Source organism: Microtus oregoni, unplaced genomic scaffold (genome assembly GCF_018167655.1).
Source record: "Microtus oregoni isolate MIOR12 unplaced genomic scaffold, Mior012 000009F_ref0000495, whole genome shotgun sequence".
Taxonomy (NCBI): Eukaryota; Metazoa; Chordata; class Mammalia; order Rodentia; family Cricetidae; genus Microtus; species Microtus oregoni.
In genome coordinates this window covers 57458566-57486334 of record NW_024543068.1, presented here as the reverse complement: position 1 = coordinate 57486334, position 27769 = coordinate 57458566, and the positions used below count along the sequence as shown (strand labels likewise).

Sequence of the window (27769 nt, the reverse complement as noted above, 5' to 3'; positions counted from 1 at the left end):
ACTCAAAATTGTGCCCAGGTCCTCGGGAAGAGCAGCCAGTGCTCTTAACCACAGAGCAGTCTCTCCAGCTTTGAAGTCTAGTTCTTATATTTGTAAAATAGCTTAAATAATGTGTAACAGAAAATCATTACTCTAAAACTAAAATGAAAAATTAGTTACTATTAGATTCATGATAATTCATAAGACGATAATGTCTTTAGTGACTTTGACAATACTTCCTGCTACATAACTTGTCATATTTAAAAAGAGTTCATATTTTGCTCTCAGCCAACTTAGCGATATCATCTTAAAGTCAATGCAAAGAAGTACATAAAAATATAAATTTGATAACTATCCAAAATAGAATTATGTGAAACATGACCCTTACCTTTATAAATTTTCAGAAGAGAAATAATAATAAATAAGTTTTTTTATTTCTAAGCTTAAGTATGAGTTTATTTAAAAAGAGATTAATCACCTTCCCGCATACTTTTCACACTGTGGGGTTTAAGTAGCATACTGTCTCTGCTCTGGGAATAAATTCTTTCCTAAGGACTTTATTCTAATTGGTTGGAATATTTTTTCTTATGAATCAAGACACTCAACAATGCAAAGCAAAACAAAGAAGCAAAAACTACAAAAATATATTTTAGCAAACCATTCCTCTTGTAGTCTTACTATTTTTTTTCTATTTTCTAATTATGAGTTCCAGAAGTAGTGGTTCATGGCTACAAACCCAGCACTTGGGAGGTTGAGGCAGGATCATTGTGAGCTTGAAATCATTAATATGTTTATGGCATATGAAATAATTACTATTATTACACTTTATATTCAAACCACTACATGATGATGATAAAGATGCATATTTTACAAAATTTTTAGTTATTATTTATGTGTACATGTGCATGCATGTGGTGCCATGGAGGGCAGAAGAGGACACTTGAGCATCTGAAGCTGGAGTAATGGGGGTGTTAAGTCAAGTCATGTGGGTGTGTTAATAACATACCCATCATGTGGAGGAGAAGCAGCAAAAGCTGTTAGCTGATAATAATGTGCCCAAGTTAGTAATAATACTTATAACAATAACAAAAGCAGCAGTAGTAATAATATCTAGAAGAAGAAGAAACATGAAATGGGACATTCAATTGAAACATTCCCAAATTTCTAAGAGATCAAAGACATAAAGAAAAGTGGAAAATCTTTAAGACAGTTAAGTTTGCCTACATAAAAACTTTAAGGAACTGATTTGTTTAGTAACGTTGTTTTATGAGTTACATGTAGTAGATGAAATAGAGTTTCATATGCAAGGCAATCCTCTGCAATGTTCAATGTAATATGTAATGTACAGGGCATTGAAATGACAAGAAGAAAAGATAAATCACAATTAGCAAATATTGGATATTAAACAAATAAGCACTTCTTATAGCCGTGGTATTTAGGAAATAATAAATAATATTTCTCATATTTTGTAGCATTATGTAAGATAAGTAGATGACATTGATTCTTAAAACCCATAAACACTTATTTTAAAAGTAATATATAAGTTATATAATCTTAATGATAGATAGATCCCATCTGCAGCAAGTTACAATGAGGTTAGGCAAGTATTTTATAAAGCAACATTTCCTCACAGTCCTCACCCTGAATAGGACCACTCATAAATTTCCATTTTTCACAAACAGAATCAAATTCCAAGTCCTTTACTTGTTGTCTCTGAATACTGTGGTCATGACTCTCTATTTGTAATGTGCATCATTGGACTTTTCAGTCAGATTAGGATTTAAACATTATTCTTGTTAAAAACAGATCATGTTTCTGCCCCAAATCCTTATTTTTTCTGTTTATCAGGTACAATGAGAACATAGGGATTTCTCAGTTTCAATTTTCTTCCATTCATCCTGCAGTACCTGGAGAAGCTCTTTCCTTTATGGGTTTTTATTATATTTTTCTTAGTTTTATTTGCCTGTTGATGTTAATATTTCTACTCCATATTACTAGTGTCTTGTGACCTCTTTACAAAAGATAATTGGTGATTTATATGTTATTCTTTTTTACATCATCTGGGGTAGACTTTTCATTATTGATCATTTGGGTGATGGACACACATTTATATTGTCTTTTTCTAAGCAAAAATCATTAGCACATTGTGTTTTTTTAGCCTTACTTTGGAATCGAAAAGTAAATGTGTTTAATAGTGGCTTATTTACAAAGACCTCGGAGAACACATACAAATTTTACAAAGTGTTGCATGCCTAAATCTGATTGTTAGGTTATCATGTGTCTGAATTTATTTCGTTCCTATGTAAAGCCATTTTAAAGTAAGAATAAACACTAAACAATTAGATTTTAGTATAATATGAAGTTGTAAATATTAACATAAAGTCTTCTAAGACTATTAGAGAAGCTATATCCATGGAGTTTTAGAAATATGGTTGCCTCTCCAAGTACAACAATGAAAGATAAGGCATCATGGATAAAAATTCATGGGGCTCAGAGAAAAAGAACTAGAGGTAACTAAGGAATGCTGAGTGAAATAGTCTCATTGTTATCCAGTACCAAGTAATCAACTCTGAAATCATACTAGTAAATTTATAATCACTGAAAAAGTTTATATATATAAATATATATATGATTTAAAATATATAAAAGTTCATATATATATTTATATGTATATGAATTAAATGTATATGATTTGTGACAACAGTAAAGAAATAGTGGTCATGATTTGAATAAAAGACACAAATAGCAATGATATCAGAGAGGAAAGCAAGGGGGAAGATAATGTGAATAAATTTTAATTTCAGTTATAAAGAATACTTTGAAAGACATTGCTACATTCACAATGTACACATTTTTATATTTTTATTTGCTTTTATTTAAACCTTAAGTACCAATGTCACAAGAAATATATTACTGTAGTCATTTTAATATCTGATAAAATACACTTCAAATTACACTAATCAGAACAGATATAATATATATCATATGCAATCAAAAGAAAAATCATGGAAAAAGTTATTACAACTCTAAATAAGTAGACAGCAAACACCAGGTCATTCCATTTCATAAAAGGAACTCTATTATCACTGTAATCACATATTTCTGTCCATATAGTCACAGGGGATGTCCTCAGTTTCCACTCTTTCCAAAAGACAGATCATTCGGACAAAACATAAACTGGAAACTGCTGGAACTAAGTTACGTAATAAACTTAGTGTACTATTCTCATGGAACTATTTCTAAAGTGTGTGTGTGTGTGTGTGTGTGTGTGTGTGTGTGTGTGTGTGAATTTGTGGGAATATATTACCCCAGCACCTGATTGGAAGACCAAGGTCAAGCTGAAAGTGGGAGTACTCTTCCGCATATGTGACTTTTAGGGATAATATACGTGTCATTATTTGTGGAAGTAAGAGATTTTACACACTAGGTCATCTTACTGACATAATTGAAACTAACTTTACATAGTAGTTTTAAAAATCATTGCATCTGAATGTTTAAAGTTGTATATAGGATTTAAAATAGTATATCAGAATTTGTGGTACAATAAATAGAGTTATATTAATTGTATCTAATGTTTATTTGTAAAGATATTTCAGAATAAGTATAAAAATGAAAATGATATGTATTTAATTTGGTAATACATACATCACTACATACATTTTCAGAGATATATTTCTCTCAATATAACAAAAAATTTATTTTGAAATTATCATTGGTATAAAAACAGAAAAGATACACAGTTAAAGATAGCTATATCTATGAACTTAATTATAAACACATACAAAGTCATATCTACAATATAAATCATATTATATTTTAGTAAATTGTTTGCATAAGAATTTTCTCAATGCTGTTTTGACATCCTGGTTTCTTAGACTGTATATAATGGGATTAAACATGGGAGTCACAACAGTATAGAAAAGAGAAAGCACTTTGTCAGTTCCACCCAAATGACTAGTATTAGATCTAAAATATGTAACCATACCTGATCCAAAAAATAACATCACAACTGCAAGATGAGATGAACAGGTGGAGAAGGCTTTGGCCTGACTGGTGGCTGACGGCAACTTCAGCACTGTAGAGATGATTTTACTATAGGAAAAGATTATTAACAGGAATGGAACCAACACAAATATCCCAGCCCCTAGGAAAACCATCATCTCATTCACAAAGATGTCCCCACAAGCCAGGTGAAGTACTGGGGGTATGTCACAGAAGAAGTGGTTGATTTGATTGGAACCACAAAACGAAAGAGAAAAAAATCTGTGATGTCTGCCCTATCTGTGCTGGAATTCCATTGACCCAGGAGCCAATCACCAGCTGAGAACACACTCTCTGGTTCATGAGTAGAGGATAGTGCAGAGGTTTGCAGATGGCCACGTAACGGTCATAGGCCATGACAGCCAGCAGGAAGCACTCTGCAGCCCCCAGGATAAGAGTGCAGCACATTTGTGTAGCACAGGCAATGAAAGAGATGCTTCTTCTCTGGGTCCCAAGGTTGTAGACCGTTCAGGGGAGACTAATTGATACATAACATATCTCTAAAAACGAAAAGTTGCCAAGGAAAAAATACATGGGTGTCTGAAGAGCAGAGTCCAGCCTTGTGATGAGCACAATGGTGCCGTTGCCCAGTAGGATAAATACATGACAATAAGCAGTCCAAACAGAAGCCACTGGAGATGAGGAACATCTGAGAATCACAGAAGAACAAATTCCTTCAGGTTGGTCAGATTTCCTCCTTGTGGTTGATGTTGGTTTCTCATCTGTGGAGAAGATTCAGGCAGCATGGTTGTTTACTTTTCAACGGGGATTAGAGGTTTCTATCCTAGAATCCAGACATCCTAATTAATTTTCATTATCTGTAATCACTGTGCACTGTAAAAGTATGGCTGCTTACAAATTTTACTTTTAGTTATTTAAAAACTTGTGCATTATTGTGGTAAAGATTCCCCAATATACCTTCAAAATTAATATTAGCCTCCGTATCTACAGCTCAGGCTACATACAGCATGCCCAACACAGCAGAGACCTTGGCATCACTTGAAACTTCTTCTGCTAAATACCTCAACATTTTTGTATTGTCTCTAATACCATCAGTTATATATCTGACAGTGCTTCTATTAGTTTTGAGAACTGGCTCAGCAGTTAAAAACACTGGCTGTTTTTACAGAAGACCCTGGTTTGATTACACACACAAATGGCAGTTCACAACTATAACTCCAACTTGCAACTGTAACTCCAGTTAGAGGCTAATCTGAAATGATTGTATTCCAGCAATTCCAACCCTTAAAATAGAAATAAAATAAAAAAGATAGTTAAGAGAGCACAGTTCATGTAAATTCCTTCATGTAAATTTTGTTAGATTTTTGGGAAAACTAAGTCATTAATATTTTTATAATATAATTTGAAAAACATTTACTAGAAACTTAAAATAAATTTGGTCCTGCCCTTATCCATAAATTATCTCCAATTGATAATCACTAACAAAACAAACATTTATTTTCTCCAGTACAGTCTAATTGGTATATAAACCACTCTTTATTGCAGGGCCCATTGCCAACAGTAGATGGCCAGCACCAAGCAAATACAATGGCATTTTGGGTTTATATATTGTCTGTAATACGTTGTCACGGCATTTTTTTTTTAATCCTTACAAGCCCTTTGCATACATATTATCATTTCCAGTTTTGAACTTGCAGGGATTTTAATGTATGAATAGATGAGCCCCTGGGTTTTTTCTTTTATTTCATTTGCTTGTTACCATCTGTTTGCTTGTTTGTTTTGCTTGATTCTGGTATGTTTTTCAACATAATTTATTTTCATATTATTTTCTAAATGTCTGTTGTTTTCTAATGAGAGAAAAATATGGATTTTGTTGGGATGGGTACAGAGAGGAAACCATAATTAGAATATGTTTTATGGAAAAAGTAATTTCAATTAAAAAAGAAAATGATAGAAAACTGCAAATTTGTATACGTAAATGACTTAGCAAAATGTGTTTTAATAAATGCATATCTATAGTTTATTTATTTAACATTTTATAATGATTGTATAATTACAGCTTTCAAAGTACTCATTTTTAGATAGTTACAGTAGTGCAGCATATATTATTTATTTAGTTCAAGGGTTTCTTTCATCTTATAATTTAATTTGCACATGTTGACCTCATTTTCACTTCAAAATGACAAGCAATTTATCAATAATTACTTAAACATTTGAGATATTATAGTTAAAAGAAATGCCATTCTGAATTATATTAAGTAGGGGTTATAGAAGATTTCACTCATTTAATCCTAGTTAGAAACATGTCTTATGAAGATGCTGATAGAAGTGAAATGGAGGACAGACAGGTCACTGTGTGTCGAGGACACCATCACAATTTCAAAGTTCTCTACAAACCAGCTATTCAGATAAGCACTGTTTAACTTCACATTTTAAAGAAATAGAGAGATGAAAATTAGAGCACATGATAACTTTTACTAGTGCGTTATGGATTTCACCATAGTAAACTTTCTTAACTGGGCTTGTTTCATCTCAAACTCTCCATTTTGTTATCAGTGAGACAATACTTCTTTGAGCATTTTAATTAGTGAGACCTAAATATTGCAAAAAATCTATCATTTATTAACACAAGTTGATTCTTCAGTTTGTTTCTCTACTTATATAAATTGTAGATATTTCATATTAAGGTGTTACTTTTTCCATTAATTAATCACACTGTTTATTAAATATTTAATTGGTGGCTTTTTTATTTGCTTTATTGAAAACTTCTCTTTCAAACCTTTTTTCTTCAGGATCATAAATTTTACACATAGAGATTGAGTATTTTCATATGTGACAGAGTGGTCTTCCTTCATTGTAGCAGCTAAATTTGTGCTTTCACAACCCTGAAGAGAATGCTTCCTCGGCATTCTGAAATGATCTCTGATTTACCACTTATACCTATTGATCTTTCATCTCTACAATGCCATGCAATGGATTTCGTCTAGAACAAAAAAGTGTACAAACATAATCATCAATATTGGACTGATTCCTACAAAATGAGGTGTAGTTGAATTGTTTTCCATTTTTTTTCTAATGTGTAAGATATATATTTTGGTAACATTAGATCAGAATTTATTAAGCTATCCACTGACCTAGCAATTCTAAAACTACTTAGGGTAATTTTCTGAATTACACCGCTAAATATAGGTCAAAATCTTGAGGTAGTGAAAGCACACAGGTTTCTACAAATTCTATCAATATTTGTTTTCAAATACCATGCTTAATTCTATGTGTTCTGATGGATTTACTCTAAATAGATTAATTAAAATTTGGTCAGTGATATTTTTTGAATCTCACCTCTGCTTGACACTCATTCTGGGAATGAGTTTCATCTCCCTGCACTGACAAAATTTTAAAGAAACCTTTGAAATCTTTCTGAAGGTGATGTAGCCATGAATCTGTTTTCACATTTATCTTCTTTCCTTAAACTCTCCTTCATGTAACTACAATATCAGGACTTTACCCAAGAATCTTTTTTTTTAAAAAGATTTCTCTATGGTTATAGTGAAATTTATCACACAAATCCTAAATGACACTCAAAGAAAAGGCTGTGACTACTTTACTATTTCACTCATTTTTTTTTCTTTTTTAAAGGGTACACTCTGCACTATCTGATACTTATTGTGCCTTTCAGCTTTGAAATAAAAAACACTCTATTTAAAGGAAATTTTCACTGTCAAAAAGAAAAAGATAATTAATCAGTGGAAAAGAGCAGTAAAATTCTCCTATATGATGTTTTCAAGTGGCAACAAATAATGTAATTCATTCCTACATAATACTTCTAGATTTACTCACTCTTCAATTTAACATTGTGTTGTATTAAATATACTCAAATGACATTCTGGCCATACGTATCTTCTGCTCTTGAACAGATGAAGATATAAAGAGGAGAGATTTATTCACTGTGGTATTCTCAAATAATATTCTTTTTTAGTAAATGCTTAATGTGTAATATATTTGAGTAATAAGAATAATGCCAGGGAATTTCTATTTTAAATTTCTCTTGTCTGAATAAATTCAAAGACTTAAATGAGTTTTTAAGAGCATTCTAGGCCATTCAAAGTTCAGAATTTCCATAGTTTTTGGAGTGCATTTTGCTATGCACAAACACTATACTATCTGTATTGACTTTCAGTAATGACATAGATCTCGAAATACATTCATTACTTTTATATTACACAATACTTATTTCCAAGAATTATCATGATTCTTTAAAAAATAATTTATCTTTGTATTTCACTAGTATAACAAATATATTACACATGTTTTTTAACTCCAAGACACTGGTTAAAATATGATTAAGACTGATTAAAGGGATATTCCACTTCCTTCTTAAATTGTTAAAATGTGCTCCTTCAATGTGATGTTTTCTATAAAATTATCTATGCTTCACAAAATTATCATAGCTGAATATTTTTCTAACTTGAAGTGGTTCAACATCTGTGTTTACTGTTAACAATTACTGTACAAATTATATTTATTTACTAAAACATACATTAACAATTAAATAAATTGTTTTCTAAAATAAGTTAAGTGAAAGTTTTAAATACATTAATATTGAACTGTATTGGATATATAAGTCATATTTACCTTTTTAATGCAGATTAATTTTTATTTTTTATCACCATGATTTAGATGTCTAATTTATTTTAAATGGAACCACTTGTATCATCAAAGCTTTGTCATCTTCTGCTATGATATTTTGTTTCTGAATATAATAAAGTTCTCTTCAAACAAATGCAGTTCTGTCTTCCACCAGAAATAGGTGCACATACCTAAATTTCTGTCAGTAAATCTCTGTGCACATATCTAAATTTCTGTTAGTTAATCTCTTTAATGCTTCCTTCTTTGGCTATTTTATTTCTGCTAGATAATGTTTACTCTACTTTAACATGTAAATTGGGTCCCCAGTAGAATTTAAGGCACAGTGTGGTTTATTTCCTAGACACGGACAGTTGCTGAGCAACACTGTGATAGACAGCAATACACTGACAACAATTACCTAATTTGGAAACACTTTTAGCTGTGATGTTCTCTATTATGAAGACACTGTGTATAACCTTGGTTCATACTAGACTGAGGCTGGGAGCATGAAGTTTTCTGAAGTCTGTCTACAATAATGGGTTCTGTCTCTTGTATTCACAGGATAGCTTGTGTTATGGTTTTAACAAACAAAATAATCTTTATTTAGAATGAATTGAGAACCTGGAGTAAGCTAAACTGCAATAATGAAAAATCTGTGAAGAAAAAAATCTGTGTATTCCAAACTTCAAGCCTTAGAGTAACAATTGCTTCTAATGAATTATCATGAATGAGGAAAATAATATTGTTAAAATATGGTGTAAGAAAAATAAATAAAAATAATTTTGAAAAGCATCTTCAGTGTAGTTTTACATCTCTAACATATGACGTCTTCATATTGTTCATTAAATAGTGACTTATAACAATTTTGGAGATTCTGAACATGAGGCAATACTATCTGTGAATTCATATTTCATCAGACATGTTCTGCATAGTGTGCTCTTGAAACATTTTCCCTTCCTCTTCTGTGTAGTTCTCTGGGCCCAGGAAGGAAGGATTTCCTGAAGACATCAATTTAGGACTGAGTGTTACAAAGTGTCTTATTCTCCGTGCATTGTCCACTTGTGGGTATCTGTGCTAGTTACCATCTACTGTGAGAGGAAGCTTCTCAGAAGATCAGTGACCAAGGGACCAGTTGATTTGTATAGCAGAATGTCATAAGGGGTCATTTTATTCCTACGTTCCATTACCAGAGTCAGTTTTCTCCTAGGCCCATGGTTTATCATCTCTCAGGCTCGTGTTAACCTTAGCTGTGTCAACTGATTGGGTGAGTTTTAAACCCAACCTAGAGCGGTTTGTCCTCTGACATTTGAGTCACTAGTGCATCAGAATAGCTTGCTCTTCACCATTATAGATCAGAGGTTTTGTAGATACAATGATGGTTATCTTTCTCCACTAATAGTGTGTCTTCCCATACTATGAACGTTAGTCAGATTGGAGAAGCTTCCATTTAGGCACCAGCTTAACTATTTGGTGTTCCATAATATAAATGTTGTCATTAGCAATAAGACCTTACAATCAGTGTGTGTAATCAGCAATAAATATCATTAGTTGAAGATTTCTTTAAGTATTTCTTAGACATTTGTGTTTCATCTTTTGAGAACTTTCGTTATAGTTCTGAACCTCATTTTTAATTGGACTATTGTTTTTCTGAATGTAGTATTTTTTAATTATTAATAAAAATTTTCTATACTTACCCTTTCTGGATGTGTATTTGGACAAATTTCCTCCTATTCTCTAACCTACCACTTCTGAAAGATGGTATTCTTTGCAATACTGAAGCTTTGCAGTTTCAAGTTGTGCCAGTTCTTAGTTTTTCTAGTACCTATGCTATTGGTGTCTTGTTCAGAAAATTTTTCCTCTACCAGTTATTTCAAGCCTCTATACACATTTCCTTTTCTATCATATTTAGGGTCTGTGATGTTCTGAGATTTATTTGAGGGAACACTTCTTCAGCTAAATATCATTACAATTCCTATACAGGATTTAGCTGTCACTGTCAAAAGACATGCTCTGTGCCCAACATTGATGAAAAAGAAAATCCTATTTGTGTCATAGTCAGAGAAAAGAATGAGACATATTTTTCAATTCTAGAGTTTACTCATTTGAATAAAAATGAGAATAATAAAACAACAACAGCAAAACAAGTAAAAAAGAAAAGAGTAAGACTTAAGAGTCTGAGAAATTAGCTTTCATTAGCTAAATAAATGATGATGTTATTTCTAATCATTATTAGTATGATCTCACAGACAATTTTCATGGAATATAAGAGTTTGAAAATGCAACAGAATTAGAAAAAATTAAGTATAGTTTTGAAATGCTATTTATATCTCTTTGCTTTTCTTTGTTTTTGAACTTTGTTATTATTAAACACAACTATTTATCCTATATTACTTATTTTCCCCCTTGTATTTCTAAATTGTACTAACTATACCTGTTTAATTAATGTATAATATTTTTATCTTCACCCAATTACCAACATTGTGAATTACACTTATAAAACTCAGGAATGTTTTTGAGTTAATGTCTGATAAAAAATCTAAGAATACTAAAGCAATATACATTCAGCTTGAATTTGTATACAATCAAATGGATATAAATAGGCACTTTAATTTTGGCTTCTTTAAAAGTCTTTCATTTTATATTTTTATAAACATAACCTTCATATAAAACTGCTTCCATTTATTTTTATTTTCTGATCATATGTCCATGATCACATGTTTTAAATATTTCCATGTGTTATTTTTTATTTGAAATGCAGAGATTCTGGTGTATGTGAAGATGAATGTTTACAACTGGGTGGGAGCTGAGGTCCCTTGCTTTTTGAGACATGGTCTTCTACTGATACTTGTATTCAGTAATTAAGAAATACTACTGGGCTAGCAAGTCCAGCAACTTTCAAGACTCCAAGTCCTCAGCTTTAAAAAAGCTGGTCTCCTGGATACAAAATGAAATTTCCATGCTTATACAGTAAACACTTTGCTGACCGAGTCATAGCCTGTGTCTGTGTCATAACATTTTGAACTTTTTATTCCTTTGTTTTGGAGTTTTAATTTAAATTTTGAGATTAAAATTTCAACACTGTTCACTTTCCCTCCAAAGCCTCCCATAAAACTCTTGATGCTCCAAATTCATGGCCGCTCTACCACTAATTTTTATTGCATTTATATATGTATATGTGTTTATCTTTGTGCACACACATGCACACATATATGTATGTATGTATTTATTCCTAAATATGTGCTGCTCAATATGTATAATGTTACTGGTACATGTTTTTAGAGTTGTCTGGCACTTGACACACAAGTGTTATGCTCTTTCCTGGAAATTACTACCTCTCCTCTCCAAGCTTTTCTCAGCTACTAGCATCATAGGGACACCTCATGAGCTATACCCTGTCCACTTCAGCATGTTCCTTGATATTATCCTCAGCTCATTTTGGTCTAGTAATGTTTGTTAGACTCTATGAATATGGCTTCTGATGTGACTAGGATAAACAATCTTATAGCAAACTCTCTAATCCTCTGACTTTTACAATCTTTTTACCACCTTTTACTCAGTATTCCATGAGCATTAAATATTTAGTTGTTTTGTAGATGTATCCATTGGGACTGGGCTCCACAAATCTGCATTTTGATTAGTTGTGTTTTCTTGTAGAACTCTTCCACTGTTTCAAAGAGGTGTTTCCTTGAACATTGAAGTCTACAATTGTCCGTGGGTATAAGGACAAATGTTTATAGAGTGCTTTCCAATTTTATGTCTGTGTACCATGTGCATACATGATGGCTCCAGAGACAAGAATAGGGCATCAGATCCACTCTATCTAGAGTAAAAGATGTTTGAGGACTTCTTGTGTTTTTTGTGTCCTCTGCAAGAGCAACAAATGCCCTTACACTGAACCATCTCTTCAACACCTAAAGATATTTGTACATATAAATAAAACCTCACATTTCTAGAAAATAATTACACTTTCAAAAAGGATAAAGTTTCATCTTTCATAAACAGGAATATTGATCTGTAATTTTTAATAAGAGTTACCTCAACTTAAATAGCTCATTTTCTAAGAAATTTGTATAATTCTCCTCCTAATGTTTTTCTAAACATATTTCCATACTTTTATTCTTACTTTTGCAAGTGTTTGGTATGACTATAGTAAAAAGAATGCCAAGATTGCCTCAAAATTTGTGTCCCTTCAGTAGCCACACCTTCTACTAATGTTACAACCAAGGAGGAAGAGAGACATTGCTTCAATTTATATACAAGATGTAATTAAGATTTAACACATTTTCACTTGTTTTCTGTCGAGGTAATTCTTCATCAATTTTATACATGCATATGATTAGTTCAGGTTACATTTTGTGTATAATGATTTTAGATACAGATCATGTGTATAATGAGTTCTGTATGCTCCCTTTTACCTCCTCCCCCCTCACTGTCTGTCTGTCTGTCTGTCTTTCTCTCTGTCCCCTCCTCTCTCTCTCTGAGTCCTATCAATTCTGCTTCCTATCTCTTCTTTTTTCAGAATAATGACTTTTAGTTTAATTTTGTATCTCAGTTACAACCAAGGCTCTCTGTGTTGCCATATATCAGGATTATCCATTGGAAAGTGGCCATGTGATTGGTGAATAAATGACTAAAGAAAATGGCCCACTCACCTGAGATCTATAAATAACAGACAAGTCATTAGTGAGAATTAGTTTCTGTTGAGCTACTCCTGCACCCATGCTCGACCTGTTACACTACATTAGCTACTTTCAATCTGTCAGTGTACAAATAAAGAAAGAAAAACTAAACAGAGAATCAAAGAAGAAAGCATATGAAAGTCAAACTAAATTCATCTCAGAATAAGACAAATGCCTCTACTCAATAATCACAATCATCCAAGAGCTTCTCAGACAATCTGAGAGGAGTATTTTGCTAACATTATAAAAGAAGGTGTTGATAACAGATATGTGCTACTTACCATCTGTAATCTGAAAAGATGAAGTCCTGTAACCAAGTATGAAATTAAGAATGCATGACAATATTAGGGTGTTTAACAAAAATTTAATAGTATTAAAAAACATCAGAATAAAAATACATTTTTTTCTGTTAGTATAATGAATACATATGTACTTACAAGCTTTTGTCTCGCGCTAGTAACTTACTGAGTAGTTTTCTCAAAGCCATCATAATGTCTTTGTTCCTCAGAGTGTATATAATGGGATTCAGAGTTGGGATCAAAATGGTGTAGAAAAGAGACAACAGTTTTCCAATTCTTTCTGATTGCGTTGGCTTGGGTTGTAGGTATGTGATGCCAGCAGTTCCATAGAACAGGACTACAACTGTCAGGTGAGAGGAGCAGGTGGAGAAAGCTTTGGCCCTTCCTTTAGCTGAGGACAGTTTCAGAATGCTGAAGATAATTTTGCAATAGGAAACAAGTATCAGCACAAAGGGAACCATGACAAACACCATTGCAACTATGTAGACTGCTATCTCATTCACAAATGTGTCTCCACAAGCTAGCTTGAGGACAGGTGGGATGTCACAGATGAAATGATTGATTCTGTTAGATCCGCAAAAGGGTAGTGAGAATATCTGGTAAGTTTGTCCAATCACAACTGGAATGACGCTGATCCAGCAGGCAGCAACCAGCTGTGTACAGATCCTGTGGCTCATGACTAGGGAATAGTGCAGGGGGTTGCAAATGGCCACATAGCGGTCATAGGCCATAGCTGTCAGGAGGAGGCACTCTGTGCCTCCCAGCATAAGAATGAAACACATTTGTGTGGCACAGGCAAATATAGAGATATTTCCTTTCAGAGTACAAAGGTCCGTGAGCATCCTGGGGATGGTGACGGTTACATAACAGATTTCTACGAAAGAAAAATTGCTTAGGAAAAAATACATAGGGGTCTGCAGAGCAGGGTCAATTCTTGTTATTAGCATTATAGTGCTGTTGCACATCAGAATAGTCAGATACATGAGCAAAAATATCCCAAACAGAATCCACTGGAGATGGGGGACATCAGAAAACCCAAGTAGGACAAATTCGATCAGAGAAGAGGCATTCGACTTTTTTGTTGTAAACTTCTGTTCATCTACAGACAATAAATCAAAGGTGGCAATTAATTCATACCTGACATTACATTGACCTGTTACTTTGTTTGAATTACTAACAATAATATACATAACTTAAATTGTATCATTAGTTTACAGTGCTTCAAATGAGAGTTGACAATTATAAAACCAATAAATAAAATAGTTAAAACTAACTTAATTGAAATAATAAGTTCTGTTCTGCTTTATTAAATTTGACTGTACTAACACAAAGATATTGAGTAGTGAACATTATCTTTTCAAAGATATTTTATTAGCATATGCCTTTAGTGGGGGACATTGTCTGCTCAAGTGATATAACATATATATATATATATACATATATATTACTAGGAAACAGATACATGTGTGTATATAACTGTATATAGACTTTGCATGTAATTTTAGGTAAATATAAAATAATGTAATTTTTTGAGGATTCATAAAGCATCCTTGGTTTTGTCTCTCATTGCTCTGTCAAAATTTTATTTTTTTGTTATCACGATGGGAAATGGTGTGTTTTCATTGGTGTTATTTTAGTCTCAGTTTTATTATTTTTTTAAAATTATACTTTCCTTTGAACACCTCTTTTGAATTTTATTTTAAATAATTAGAACTATTCTCATTAATAAATACACTTTATTTATAGCATTTTCCTATTCTTTTCAGGTTCTTTGTAAGGGTTTCATTTAATAATGATTACTTATTTTCAAGTACAGTTTTTACTCTCTATTCTCACATTATAAGAGCTTTGTAAAAGAGCAAATGTAGTATGTGCTAAGAGTCTTCAAATGACCAAACATAAAAAGAAGCCTAAAAAGCAAAAGTAAACAGAAATTCTTATATTACCTCATATTACCATTGTCTAATGCAAAGAAGTCATCACTGTTTTATGATCCATTTATACTTTCTTTTTATTTCCTATTTGAACAAAAAGGCTGTTCTTTATCTTTTCATAACTATCTAGAGTTCATAGCTCCCAGATCAATATAGTGAAGTTTTTGATTATGAGATTAGTGTATTTGGGTTCATACAGTCTCTCCCATTTTGTAATCCATTAGTACAAGTTTTCAAATTTGTCTCATTTCCATTTTTGATGTAAGTATTCATTACTTTAACCATCTATTATATATTGATATTATAAGAAATACAGCTGAAAAGTCGGTGATTAGTAAAAATAAGTCATGCATTTTAACTAAAGTGAACACAACTATTTATTTTTCTCTTTTATTAATTTATAGCTATCCTAAAGTTATCAACAAACAACAATATTGCAACTTACCTTTGGATATTTGCATGAAGTGCCCAAGTACCTTTAGGTGATTTATAACCCCTTAAACAGTTTTATTTCAGGAAGTCACACCAATTTTTCAAGGTGTAGTTTGCTTACTTTGAACACCAATGCTTCTTAAATAGGAATACTGACATTTGCCCTGGAGATAAGCTTTCCCTGAGTACCAGTTTATCATCAATAAACCTTTCATTAGGCAAAAACTCTATTTGCTTTTCACAGCTTTTTTTCTTTGCATAGACAAGTCCCTATTGTCCCACACTCGTCATCATTAATTTAGCCCATTCAGACGAGGGACTGACAGACAGAGACAGAGGAGAGAAAGAATACTATGCAGCCTGTGTCGATTTATGTGTGATAGAGTGTTCGTGTGTGTGTATGTGTGTGTGAGTGTTTGTGTGTGATGTTTGCGGGAATAAGTGTACACCAATCCGTGCCCACATATAAAAACATGTTTGCTTGTGTGTGTGCGAGAGAGAAAGCAGAAAAACGTGTATGTTCCCATCTATGCTTGAAAAGTCACTGTTTAGACTATTTAGGGAAACCCATAATGAATCTAGAGAAACTATATCTCATTTTTGTTTTTGTTGTATAACATTTATTTTTATTTATTTATTTGAAAATATACTACATAAATACAATTATTTTTTTATGATATCTACTCACATACTCTCCCTTCTAACTCTTTCCAGTCCCTTTCATACAAGAGAAGTCTCCCACACAATTCTATGTTCTCCTATAGGGTTCATGCTTAAATATGTAGATTGCTTCTTCCTCTCAGTTACAGTGTATTTGGAAAAGTGCATCCTTACATTCTCCCTTGATATTATTTATTTACTAATATTTTGAACAGTCACATTATATGTCAGATTTATTTTCACATGTGTAGTAATGAGTAACATATACTAAAAGTCCAAATAAATATATAAAATAACAAATATAGCAATCATATTGTGCACTTGTGTGTTATCTTGCTTTCATATTCAAGTTTATGTGAGCTTTCTGTTTTATATTACTTCCATACAATACTTTGTTTAAGAAAAATTCCTGAAAAAAAACATATTGATATGTTTCAGTTAAAGCTAACAGCAAAGACCATATCACAAATTCAAAAACAAAGTTATGAACTTCTTTTACCACTACTACTACCCAAGAGAAAATAACTTTGACTGTTAAAGGAGCCGGCTTGGCTGCTTGTTCATTTCCCAGCTGCCCAGACTCCCGAAATAATCATTCAGAAACTGTATTAATTAAATCACTTCTTGGCCCATTAGCTCTAGCTTCTTATTGGCTGATTCTTACATATTAATTTAACCCATTTCTATTAATCTGTGCATCACCACATGGCTGGGATTTACCGGATAAAGTTCTGGCATCCACCTCCAGCATGGCTACATGGCTTCTCTCTGACTCTGTTCTTTCTAACAACATTCACTTTCTTCCCCTGCCTACCTAAGTTCTGCCCTGCTGTAAGTCCAAAGTGGTTTCTTTATTCATTAATGGTAATCACAACATACAGAGGGGACTCCCACATTGCCTCCTCTTTTCTGTTTAAATAAAACAGTTTTTAACTCTAACATAGTAAAATTTATCATACAATTCTTACACTTGCTTGGTTAGAGTTACCACAAGATAATTTTTTATTTTACTTAAGGCTGTTGTGAAAATTATTGTTTCCCTGGTTTCTCTCTGTGTCCATTTGTCATTATATATAGGAGGACTACAAATTTTTGTGAGTTAATTTTTTATTCAGCTACTTTGCTAAATAAAAGTGTTCATCTTCTGGAGGTGTTCCCCAGTGGAAATTTTAGGGTCACTGATGTATACTATCCTATTATCTGTTGTTTAAATTGCATACCTGATCTTGATTTAAGTTAAATAAGTGTTAAGTATTGAGACAATTATCCATTTATTTTAGATTTTCTAATTTGATGAAATACAAATATTTAAAATATGTCTGTTGTAATACGAGGTGCGGGGCTGCGTCCCCGGCACCCCAGCTGCCTGACTAGCTTATGCCCCGAAATAACAACACACAAACTGTATTCATTTAAACACTGCTTGGCCCATTCTCTTCTAGGCTAATTCTCACATATTAATTTAGCCCATTTCTAATCATCTGTGTGTAGCACCCCATGGTGCGCTTACCGGGAAGATTCTAGCCTACGTCCATCTTGGGTCGGAGCTTCATTGAGTATGTCTGCCCGGGAGAGCGGAGCATAGTGTCACTCTGAGCTCACTTCCTCTTCCTCCCAGCATTATGTTCTGTTTACTCCTCCCACCTATGTTTTAACCTATCAGAGCCAAGCAGTTTTTTATTGCTTAACCAATGAAATCAACAGATTGATATATGACACTCCCACATTATATGTCCTTATGATTCTCTGGAATTATTTGTTGTCTGTTATTATATCTATCTTTTCATTTCTGATTTTATTAATTTGAATATTGTTTTTTTGTCTTATGATAATTTGGATAAGGACTTGTCTATACTGTTGACTTTATCAAATAACAAACTCTTTATTTCATTATTTCTTAATGTTCACTTTGTTTCTTATTAATTGATCATAATTCTGAATTTGGTTATCTCTTGCCCTCTATTCATTTTGAGTGTCGTTTCTTCTTTTTCTTCTAAAGCTTCCAGAAGTGCTATTAAATTGCTAGTATGACTTCTTTCCAACTATTTAATAATGATGGTTCATTTTATAAACTTTCCTCCTAGAATGATTATCATATGACCTATATTTTTGGGTGTGTACTGTATTCATTTTCATTAAATTCTGGAAAGTTTACAGACCAGATTTTTCATTTATTACAGAGTTCAGTTTCAATGAGTCTATAAGTTTTCTCTTGTTCATGGTTGTCTGTTAGAATGCAGAGAGCTATTTCAATTTGGATTTAATTGTTCAGACTTATTCTGTGTTCAAGTATGGGCTTAATTTCAGAGAAAGTTCAATGGCATGCAGGTAAGAATGTATATTCTTTTGTGTTAGAGTAAAAAGTATGGGAGTCTGATCTTCCACCAAAACTGTTGACTTACCAGGGCCTACACTATAGTAGAAAAATGACTCTTCCTTTCCGAGAAGCTAACGTAACTTACATTTTTTGTGTTTTACTTATTTGTATTTTGTCTGGTTTTTTTTGCTCAGGTTCTGGGTATGCTGTCACAACCACTGTGTCTGCCTCTCTCCCTGCCACTCTTCCACACTGATTCAGTTTTGCTCTTTCAAGAATTATGTATTCATACTAACATCACAAACTCTGTTTGTATAACCATATTTGTTTACATGTTTTTCAGTTTGAAATGGAATTTCAATTAGTAAATTGTTAGGACTCAGGTTTTGTTTTAGGATTCTTTTATGGGAGGAGGGGGTATTATAGCTGAGCTAGAAAATTCTGCGGCATCTGGAAGAGTCCAGAGAAGAAAGGATATGGCTAGGCTACCCAGGAGAGAAGCAAAATAACCTTCTTTTGGTTTTCTAAGGCTATAGTTCAAAATATTTCTATACTAAACACATTCTGATACAAATATGCATTAACTAATTTTTGTTCCACTTCCATAATGTATTGTCACTATATTAGAAAGTGCAATTTATTTTACATCCCTCTGATCTAATTATGCAAGTACTATTTCCTTATGGTATACTGAATATCAGCAATGCACTGTAGACATTTAGATCTTTCTGAATCCTTTCTAATACTCCTATATGCACTTCCATAATATATGATTATACACAATGGAATCAAATAAAACATCTGGACATACTATAAAAAGCTTTGAGTCAACATTTCTTCTGTGTTAGCACATGATCTTTAGAAATTCTGTTTCAATAATATGTATAAAGCAAAAATATTTGGGTTCAAGGAGAGCTGCTAAATTATAGAGGACTTATACATCTATCTTTTATTTATTTAACTTTTGAGACAATATTTCCTTTATATCAGACTGGCCACCAACTCACAATGTAGTTTCAAGCCTGTTCTTGACTTTTTGATCCTTCTGTCTTAATTTTCTTGGAGATGAAGTGGTAACATTGCCCATACTATACTATAGATATACTATATATGTATCATCATGTTACACCTTTTATTGACAAGTTTATCCAAATTAATATGAATAGTCTACCAAAAGGGAAGTTTTATTAGAAGAACAAGCCTTTTATACTATTTTGGAATTGTTATTATTTTTTAAGTGTGCAAAGAACTAGGTGTTTCCACATTGGACACTTGATATATGTCACAGTTGTTTCTCTCTATTATAACTCTACTCCTTGGTTTAAACCTTTGTATTTTATATAACATGTTGATTCTCACCACAATAAATTTGCCAATTTTAATTTCTTTCATGAGCGCATTCTCTTTTATTGGCTATTTTTATTACATAATAATTTGAGAAGTAAATTACAACTGAGTAATATGCACAGCACAAATGTATACATGAAAATCATTTTACATAAATATTTGAGAATTTTCTACAATGTATTTTGATCACATTCATACTTAACCAGTCCCGTAATGTTCCCAATATCTATATCTTTTTACTTTATATATTTTATATCTATATATTTTGTTCCCAACTTAATAATCTTTATTTTGTTTTTTTATATATAGCCAAATTTGTGTTCCTGGGTAAAGAATCATCCACTGTAGCCTAAATAGAATCACCAGAGGTCAATACATCCCTAAAGAAAACTGATTTTCTCACTCCAAGAACATACAAACTGCAAAAATTTTCTCAGGCATTGAAGTTCATTATCCCTTACCAAATTTGTTAAAGTGTTGACTTCTGAAATTAAAAATTGTTTTAATTTCTGGATTTCTGTGGGCCCCTTAATTAAAGTTCACCAAAAAAGTTCACTACACATGAGATGCAACATTAACTATTATAATTACATATAGCAGAAATAAAGTAAATATTTCTACTGTGGTGCAAAACATATAAAGAAACCATTTCTGTAATTTTTAAGAGTTTCCATATGTTGATAACTTAGTTTGTAATTTTCTCAATGCTACCATGATATCCTTATTTCTCAATGTATATATGATGGGATTCAACAGTGGGATCAAAATGGTATAAAACAGAGACAGCAGCTTCCCCATGCTTTCTGATCGATTTGATTTTGGTTGCGCATATGTTATCGTAGCTGTTCCATAGAATAAAACCACAACTATAAGATGAGATGAGCAGGTGGAGAAGGCTTTAGACCTTCCTCCAGCTGAAGAAAGTTTTAGAATATTGCAGATAATCTTGCCATAGGAGAAAAGGATCAAGAGAAATGGAACCATGATAAACACCACCGACGCAACATAGATTGCTAAATTATTCACAAATGTGTCTCCACAAGCAAGCTTAAGTATAGGGGGGATGTCACAAAAATAGTGATTAATTTTATTAGATCCACAATAAGGCAAAGAGAAAATTTGACATGTTTGCCCAGTCACAACTGGAATGATACTGATCCAGCAAGTGGCCACAAGCTGCACAGAGATCTTATTGTTCATGACCAAGGGGTAGTGCAGAGGATTGCAAATGGCCACATAACGGTCATAGACCATGACTGTCAGCAGGAGGAACTCCATCCCTCCAAGCATGATGACGAAACAGAGTTGTACAACACAGGAAAGCAACGAAATAGTGCCTTTTTGTGTACAAAGATCCATGAGCATCCTCGGGATGGTAACTGTTACATAGCAGATTTCCACAAAAGAAAAGTTGCTAAGAAAGAAGTACATAGGGGTCTGCAGAGCAGGGTCAATTCTTGTTATTAGCATTATAGTGCTGTTGCACATCAGAATAGTCAGATACATTAGTAAAAATATCCCAAAGAGCATCCTGTGGATATGGGGAACATCAGAAAATCCTAAGAGAATAAACTCTGTAATTGTAATATTTGAAATTCCTGTTTTACTTTGCTCTTTGTCTGCAGATAAAACAATTTCCATATGTTCCAAGCATTTGCTTTTTCAAGTCCACAAGTTTCTTATGTTGGCTGAATGAGATAAGTAAATATTCTTATATGTTCTTTTACACAGACATTTACCACCATTTTGCTTATTAACTACAGCATGCGATTTTTAATATCATAAAAGAACTGGTATATGGTTAAAATAAACCCATGGCATCAATCTATTTTATTATATTCAGCTATGTTTCAGCAGGTTTTGAGATGCAAACATTCCAAATATTGGCACACTGTACAGAAATTCTATCTTTGTACTTTGTTCTTTAAAATGAGATATTACTGCAAACCTTTTTCTGTTTTTTTGTTTGCATATTGTCTTTCCTTCATTTTTCAGTACAAAGTCTTTAAATCCATAGATTTTATTTGAAGGTTTCCCTTAACTTTTATTCTAAAGAAGTAGTAAACATTTTATTGTGAAATCCACGTTGTCATGCTGAGTGCCAAGAAAGATGGAGTCATGGTTATATGCTTGCAGCTTTCAACTTTCAGCTTGCTACCTTGAAGAGCAGAGTTCACATCTCCAGAAACCGAAGTGGTTGTGAAAGCCCGAGTATTATTCTACCCAAGAGTGGGATGTCCCGCTGGGTGGGTCTGCTATGTGCAGTCCCAGCCTGGGCTTGAGAGTTCCGCTGAGGTCCCTTTAAATAAGAGGGTTTCAAGGCTGATTGAGACTTGTAGCTTTCATGGTCTCATCCATAAGGTGGGGGTTTTGGAGTTGCCTACCTACAAGAAGCTTTCCTGCTGACTGGCTAGAAAAGCTGTGGCAGGTGGGGGAGTGGTGCGGGGATTTGCCCTGGTATCAAGGGCCTAGAGAATAGGGTTCAGCTGGGTGCCTTCCCTCTCATTAGGATGTTCTCCATGCCTCCAGGCAAAATGACAAAGCGGAGTTGTACAGTACAGGAAATCAATGGATACCTGATCACTCACGTCTTGTTCGGCTACGTGCAGTCGCAGCCAGACCACGATGGGGATACCCACTGAAATAGCTTACCTGAGCTATTGTGAGCTCACCAAATCAGGTCTGACAGCAAGCAAACCAGCATAGGGACAAAACTTGGCCCTCTGAATGTGGGTGACAGTTGTATGACTGGGGCAGACTGTGGGGCCACTGGCTGTAGGACCAGGATTTATTTTTACTGCTGGGACTGCATTGGCTGAGACCACTCTTTCATTCCCAACCACCCAGACCCAAAATAATTTACACAGATACTGTATAAATTAAAATACTGCTTGACCAATAGTTTAGGAATATTCCTTGCTAACTCTTATATCTTAAATTAAAGCATCTGTGTATCACCACAAGCTCATGGCCTACCAGCAAGGTTCCAATGTCTGTCTCCTCTAGCAGCTACATGGTTTCTCCCCAATTCTGCCTTCTTTCACCCAGCATTCCGTTTAGTTTTCCCACCTAGCTCTATTCAGCCCTGTCATTGGCCTAAGCAGCTTCTTTATTTATTAACCAATAAAAGCAACACATGTATAAAAGGACTTTCCATATCAGTACTAGATCTTGGAACCCAAGATCTCTTTGGAGGGATACCTTGCTCAGTCTAGATATAGTAAGGAGGGCCTTGGTCCATCCTCAAAATAATATGCTAGGCCTTGTTTACTCCACATGGGAAGCTTTGCCCTCTCTGAGGAGTGGATGGGGGTACAAAGTGGGAAAGTGGAGGGAAAAGGAGGAGTGGAGGCTGTGGGAACTGGGAATTGGCATGTAAAATGAAAAAAAGATAAGGTATCTTGCTACAGTAGACAAATTGGTAATAGTGACTTTTAGAGTTGTCAGTTTTGCGAGATTAGCTTACTTTTAGTACAACAGGAAAGAATGCGCGTGTAGACACTTGGGTTTCATTGAGTGTACTGTAATTTCAAAATGAGCTTACATTTGTATCGGTTACACACTTGGCCATTGATGCAAAGTCCTATTTTCTTCTTTTAAAAAGTTGGAATTTGTTTTTCCTTCTTAGAGGAAAACAATGGTATTTAACAGTTTGAGAGATTGTTACCTCGTATATATAAAATGGACACCTGGCTATGAGACACCATGTAGGAAACGAGTAGTTAATGCATTTTATTTCATATGCAAGTTACTTTAAAGGTTGAATCAGGATTTGTGGAACCCTGTAGTGAAATACCTTAAGCTGTTAACTGTAGGCGTGAAATAGGAACTGCTCAGTGGACTGGTTATGTGTTTTAGACTTCTTACGTCTGCATTAGTTACTGTGCTAATAAACAATATTAAGAACAAAAAAAACTGAGAAAAGATATTTTTTTAAAAAATATAAAATTTAAAAATTACAAAAATATTAAAGACAAAGACAGAATCTACAGCAAGCTGATATCTAGCCTAGACATCTCACTGAGTGCTGGGACTGTTCCTGAGAACACAATTCAGCTCTTTAAGTAGAAGAACAACTGGGAAATATTCCTGACATCAAAATCTGACCTCTACAAGTCTGCATAACCAGAGATATGGGGAAAAACAAGCAACTAAAACAAAAACAAAAAAGCCAAAAAAAAAAAACCCAAACACATTAAAGATGAGAAATGAAAAAAAAAATCCAACAGAGTAAATTTTCTTAAAGCAAAACTTTTCTAATAAGAAATAAGAGTTGTGTTATTGTATTGTTCTGCATAATCCATCACTGATATTATTATGATAAACATGAACACTAGATAGTTCTTCTCTAATATTTCAATTTAAGACTACTTTCATAGTACCTTTACAATGCCAGATTTTCCTGTTAGTTTATTCATTTGTAACACATGTGTGTCTGGTCTAGTTTCTTTTTATTAGTATTTGTGGTAAAACCAGATCTCTCACCATACCCAATTCATCAACTCTCTTGGCTACTATGCAACATACATGGATGTAGGAAGAGTAACTGACAAAATAAAGCAAAACCCTCATATTAATTATCTGTTCTGCTGCATAATTGAAAGAAATCAGGAAATCTCATGACACTTCCTAAATAATTGTTCTCTAATAGCACATGATAAGTCTTTAGATATTTCCTATCCTTGTATACCATTTGTCTTCTAGATTCATTCAGTGAAGCATCTAAATTACCACAATGGATGCCTGGTTTTCTGAGTCAGCATTAAGAGCAGGGCCTGCTCTTCCAGATGACCTGGGTTCTCAGCACTCAGAAGGCAGACCACTAACACTGTAATGCTAATTACAGATCTTGTATCCTCATTTGTCCTTGAAGGACACCAGACATGCATGTACTACAGAGAACTATATGCAAAATATCCTTTCCAAACATAATAAAAGTTAAAATAAGGTATTGATTGACATATAAATATGATCACATGCGCCTGTGCTTTTTAAATTCTCTCTGCTCACATTCAGTACATATGCAATTAATTCTTTTACCAACAGCATCGTTACTACAATTTGACAAATATCTAACTTGTCTTAATAAGGGAATGGAAGTAAGTGAGATCTGCTTAATGGGTAGATCACGTACAGAGTAAAATCATGGACACATCTGTGGTATTTTTAGAGCATCTTGAGCCTACAGGTCAGAGCTGTCTTTGGTAAATGGTGTAAGAAAAGAACTCAAGCTTACCTCTAAAATCCCACTTAAAATCATCAATGAAAGCAAATGGAAATTTATCTTTTGTGTTTTATATGGTCTTGCTTTCCTCAAACAGCTACACTGACCCACGTTAATTATTTCAGTTTCAGATAGGGATTGTTATTAAATAAAGACTGTCAAACCTCTGAGGAATATTTCTCTTGTGCATTAACTTAATTTCAGGGGATTATTTATAATGAGCTTCTGAGAAACTCAAATTAATCAAATTTGTGTTCCTCTATTATCAAATTATCTGGATATTTTTATGTTATTTTCCCCCCAAAACCCACCCAAATACTTAACTATTATTCATTCCTATACCAAATTGCTTCTGTATGTATCTGTTGATGAGTTAATGATGTTGATATTTTTCACTTACAGATGATTTGATGAGTTCAGTCTCAAACATTGTAAAACAGTAAAAAAATGTTATATGGTCAAATGTGTAATTCTATTTCAGCTTTATTGGTTGAAATTGGATTATATTCAGATAAGGGAAGAAAGACAGACTACTTTAAAAATTTACATTAGAAACTGATTTGCAAACCAATGACACTGTTGTTGGCTTTGCTCACAGGACATAAGAATAACATGGGAGTTATAATTCAAAATAGCTGCACTACTTTGAAATCCCACCACATCTTGGAGGATGACATCAAGGGAGTTTAATCAAATAGTCCTTAATCAAATAGTCCCCTTCACTCAACTTCTATTTCCTAAACATTCTAGCAATCTGTAAGAAGGCAGTAGGGAGAAATACTTAAATCCCATTTGAGATTGTTATGACTGTCTGATCCATTATTCTAGAAAGGTCAATAGTTCCATTACTGCTCCTTAAATTCCTAACAATGTATCAGTTTTTCTGTTCCATTAGTTGCAGTGGTGAACAAGCTATGTTTTCCGTATTCAAAGACTTCATGTGATGATCATGGTATTGTTAACATTCTATGCAAAACAGTAATTTTTTTCATTATCTTTTTGAAACCAATACTTTCATTTCAGTTCTATTTTATCTATATCTTACTAATCCCATCATTAGTTAGAATTATTCATTTTCAATTATTCATCGTTTTATTTTTTTAACATGTAGAAGCTAGACTCTGCAGATAAATGGTCAGTAAAATTTATTGACACAACTCTGTGGAGTTTCTAGGCCCATGCCAACGCAAAGAAGCATCCTGCCAGTTGCTCATAAACACCATTTAAAAATCAAAAACAAAAACAAAACACCATTTAATGCTTCATGACAGGGCCTTTAAAAGAGTTGCAAGGCTTTTACCACTAATACTGCGTCAGGTAGTCTCTCTTAAAGGATCCGTGCTTCTGCTTGCCACCAGCAAACAGAACCTACTATAGAAGGTGATGCTACCAAAATGAATGAAATTAAATGTATGCACTGGCAATGCTGAAACATTCATATGCAGCCCATTTATGGCTGTTCTGAAGAACTTGACTATATTGGGTTTGATGGTATAAGTTGATGAAAATGCCTGATGAGGTCTCTTCCACCAGGGTACCAAATCTCATTACAGATGGTTGTGAGGCACCATGTATTTGCTGAGTATTGAACTCTGGACTATTGGAAGACCAAGCAGTGTTCTTAACCACAGAGTCATTTCCAAAACTGTGAATAACTCACTTCTTTGGTGACTAGAATTCCTTTCCAAGCTCTCTAAGGTTTTATGTGGATGTAGTTGCTGAATGTTGGGTGCCATTGGTAGCATAATTAATAAAAATATAGACACAGATATTGAAGTTCAGTCTGAAGACCCATTGGCTCTTACTTCTACTTCACTCTGAAACAGCAATCCCACCTTCAGGAAACTCAGAATGAGCCTGTGTCTGAGAGCTGTCCTCTTCCATCTTATATTCCTCTATTGGGCTGATATTAAAACTGTGTAGCACTACCACCTGCTTTCTATGACAAACTAGTTTGGCTTCTGGGTTTAAAGGTGTCTCACCACTGCTTGGTCTGTAAGACTGACTATTGGGGCTTTTTTATTCTCTGATCTTCAAGCAAGCTTTATTTATTTATTTTTTATGATTTATTTATTTTTTTTTAAAAAAAGAGTATCCTTTTTATTTATTTATTTATTTATTTGTTTGTTTATTTATTTATTTATTAAAGATTTCTGTCTCTTCTCTGCCACCGCCTCCAACATCCCTCCCCCTCCCCCAATCAACTCTCCCTTTCTCATCAGCCTGAAGAGCAGACCGGGTTCCCTGCTACAAATGAAATATCACTCGGG

At 33.5% G+C, this 27769-nt stretch overlaps 2 protein-coding genes and 1 pseudogene across 2 annotated transcripts; all 3 read right to left on the bottom strand.

The window, feature by feature from the left end:
* Positions 1 to 3788: 3788 nt before the first annotated feature.
* Positions 3789 to 4742, bottom strand: LOC121452131 (annotated as a pseudogene).
* Positions 4743 to 13719: 8977 nt separating this feature from the next.
* LOC121452174 (olfactory receptor 10AG1-like) lies at positions 13720 to 14775 on the bottom strand. The gene has a single exon (XM_041658022.1). The coding sequence runs from the start codon at positions 14773 to 14775 to the stop codon at positions 13720 to 13722; it is 1056 nt and encodes a 351-aa protein (XP_041513956.1).
* Positions 14776 to 20935: 6160 nt separating this feature from the next.
* On the bottom strand, positions 20936 to 21916 carry LOC121452591 (olfactory receptor 10AG1-like). Its single transcript, XM_041658811.1, has one exon. The coding sequence runs from the start codon at positions 21914 to 21916 to the stop codon at positions 20936 to 20938; it is 981 nt and encodes a 326-aa protein (XP_041514745.1).
* Between the last annotated feature and the right edge of the window lie 5853 nt (positions 21917 to 27769).

Bases quoted from the DNA above. Each gene is read 5' to 3' on its own strand.
- LOC121452174 (XM_041658022.1), bottom strand. From the start codon at position 14,775: ATGTATATTATTGTTAGTAATTCAAACAAAGTAACAGGTCAATGTAAT.
- LOC121452591 (XM_041658811.1), bottom strand. From the start codon at position 21,916: ATGGAAATTGTTTTATCTGCAGACAAAGAGCAAAGTAAAACAGGAATT.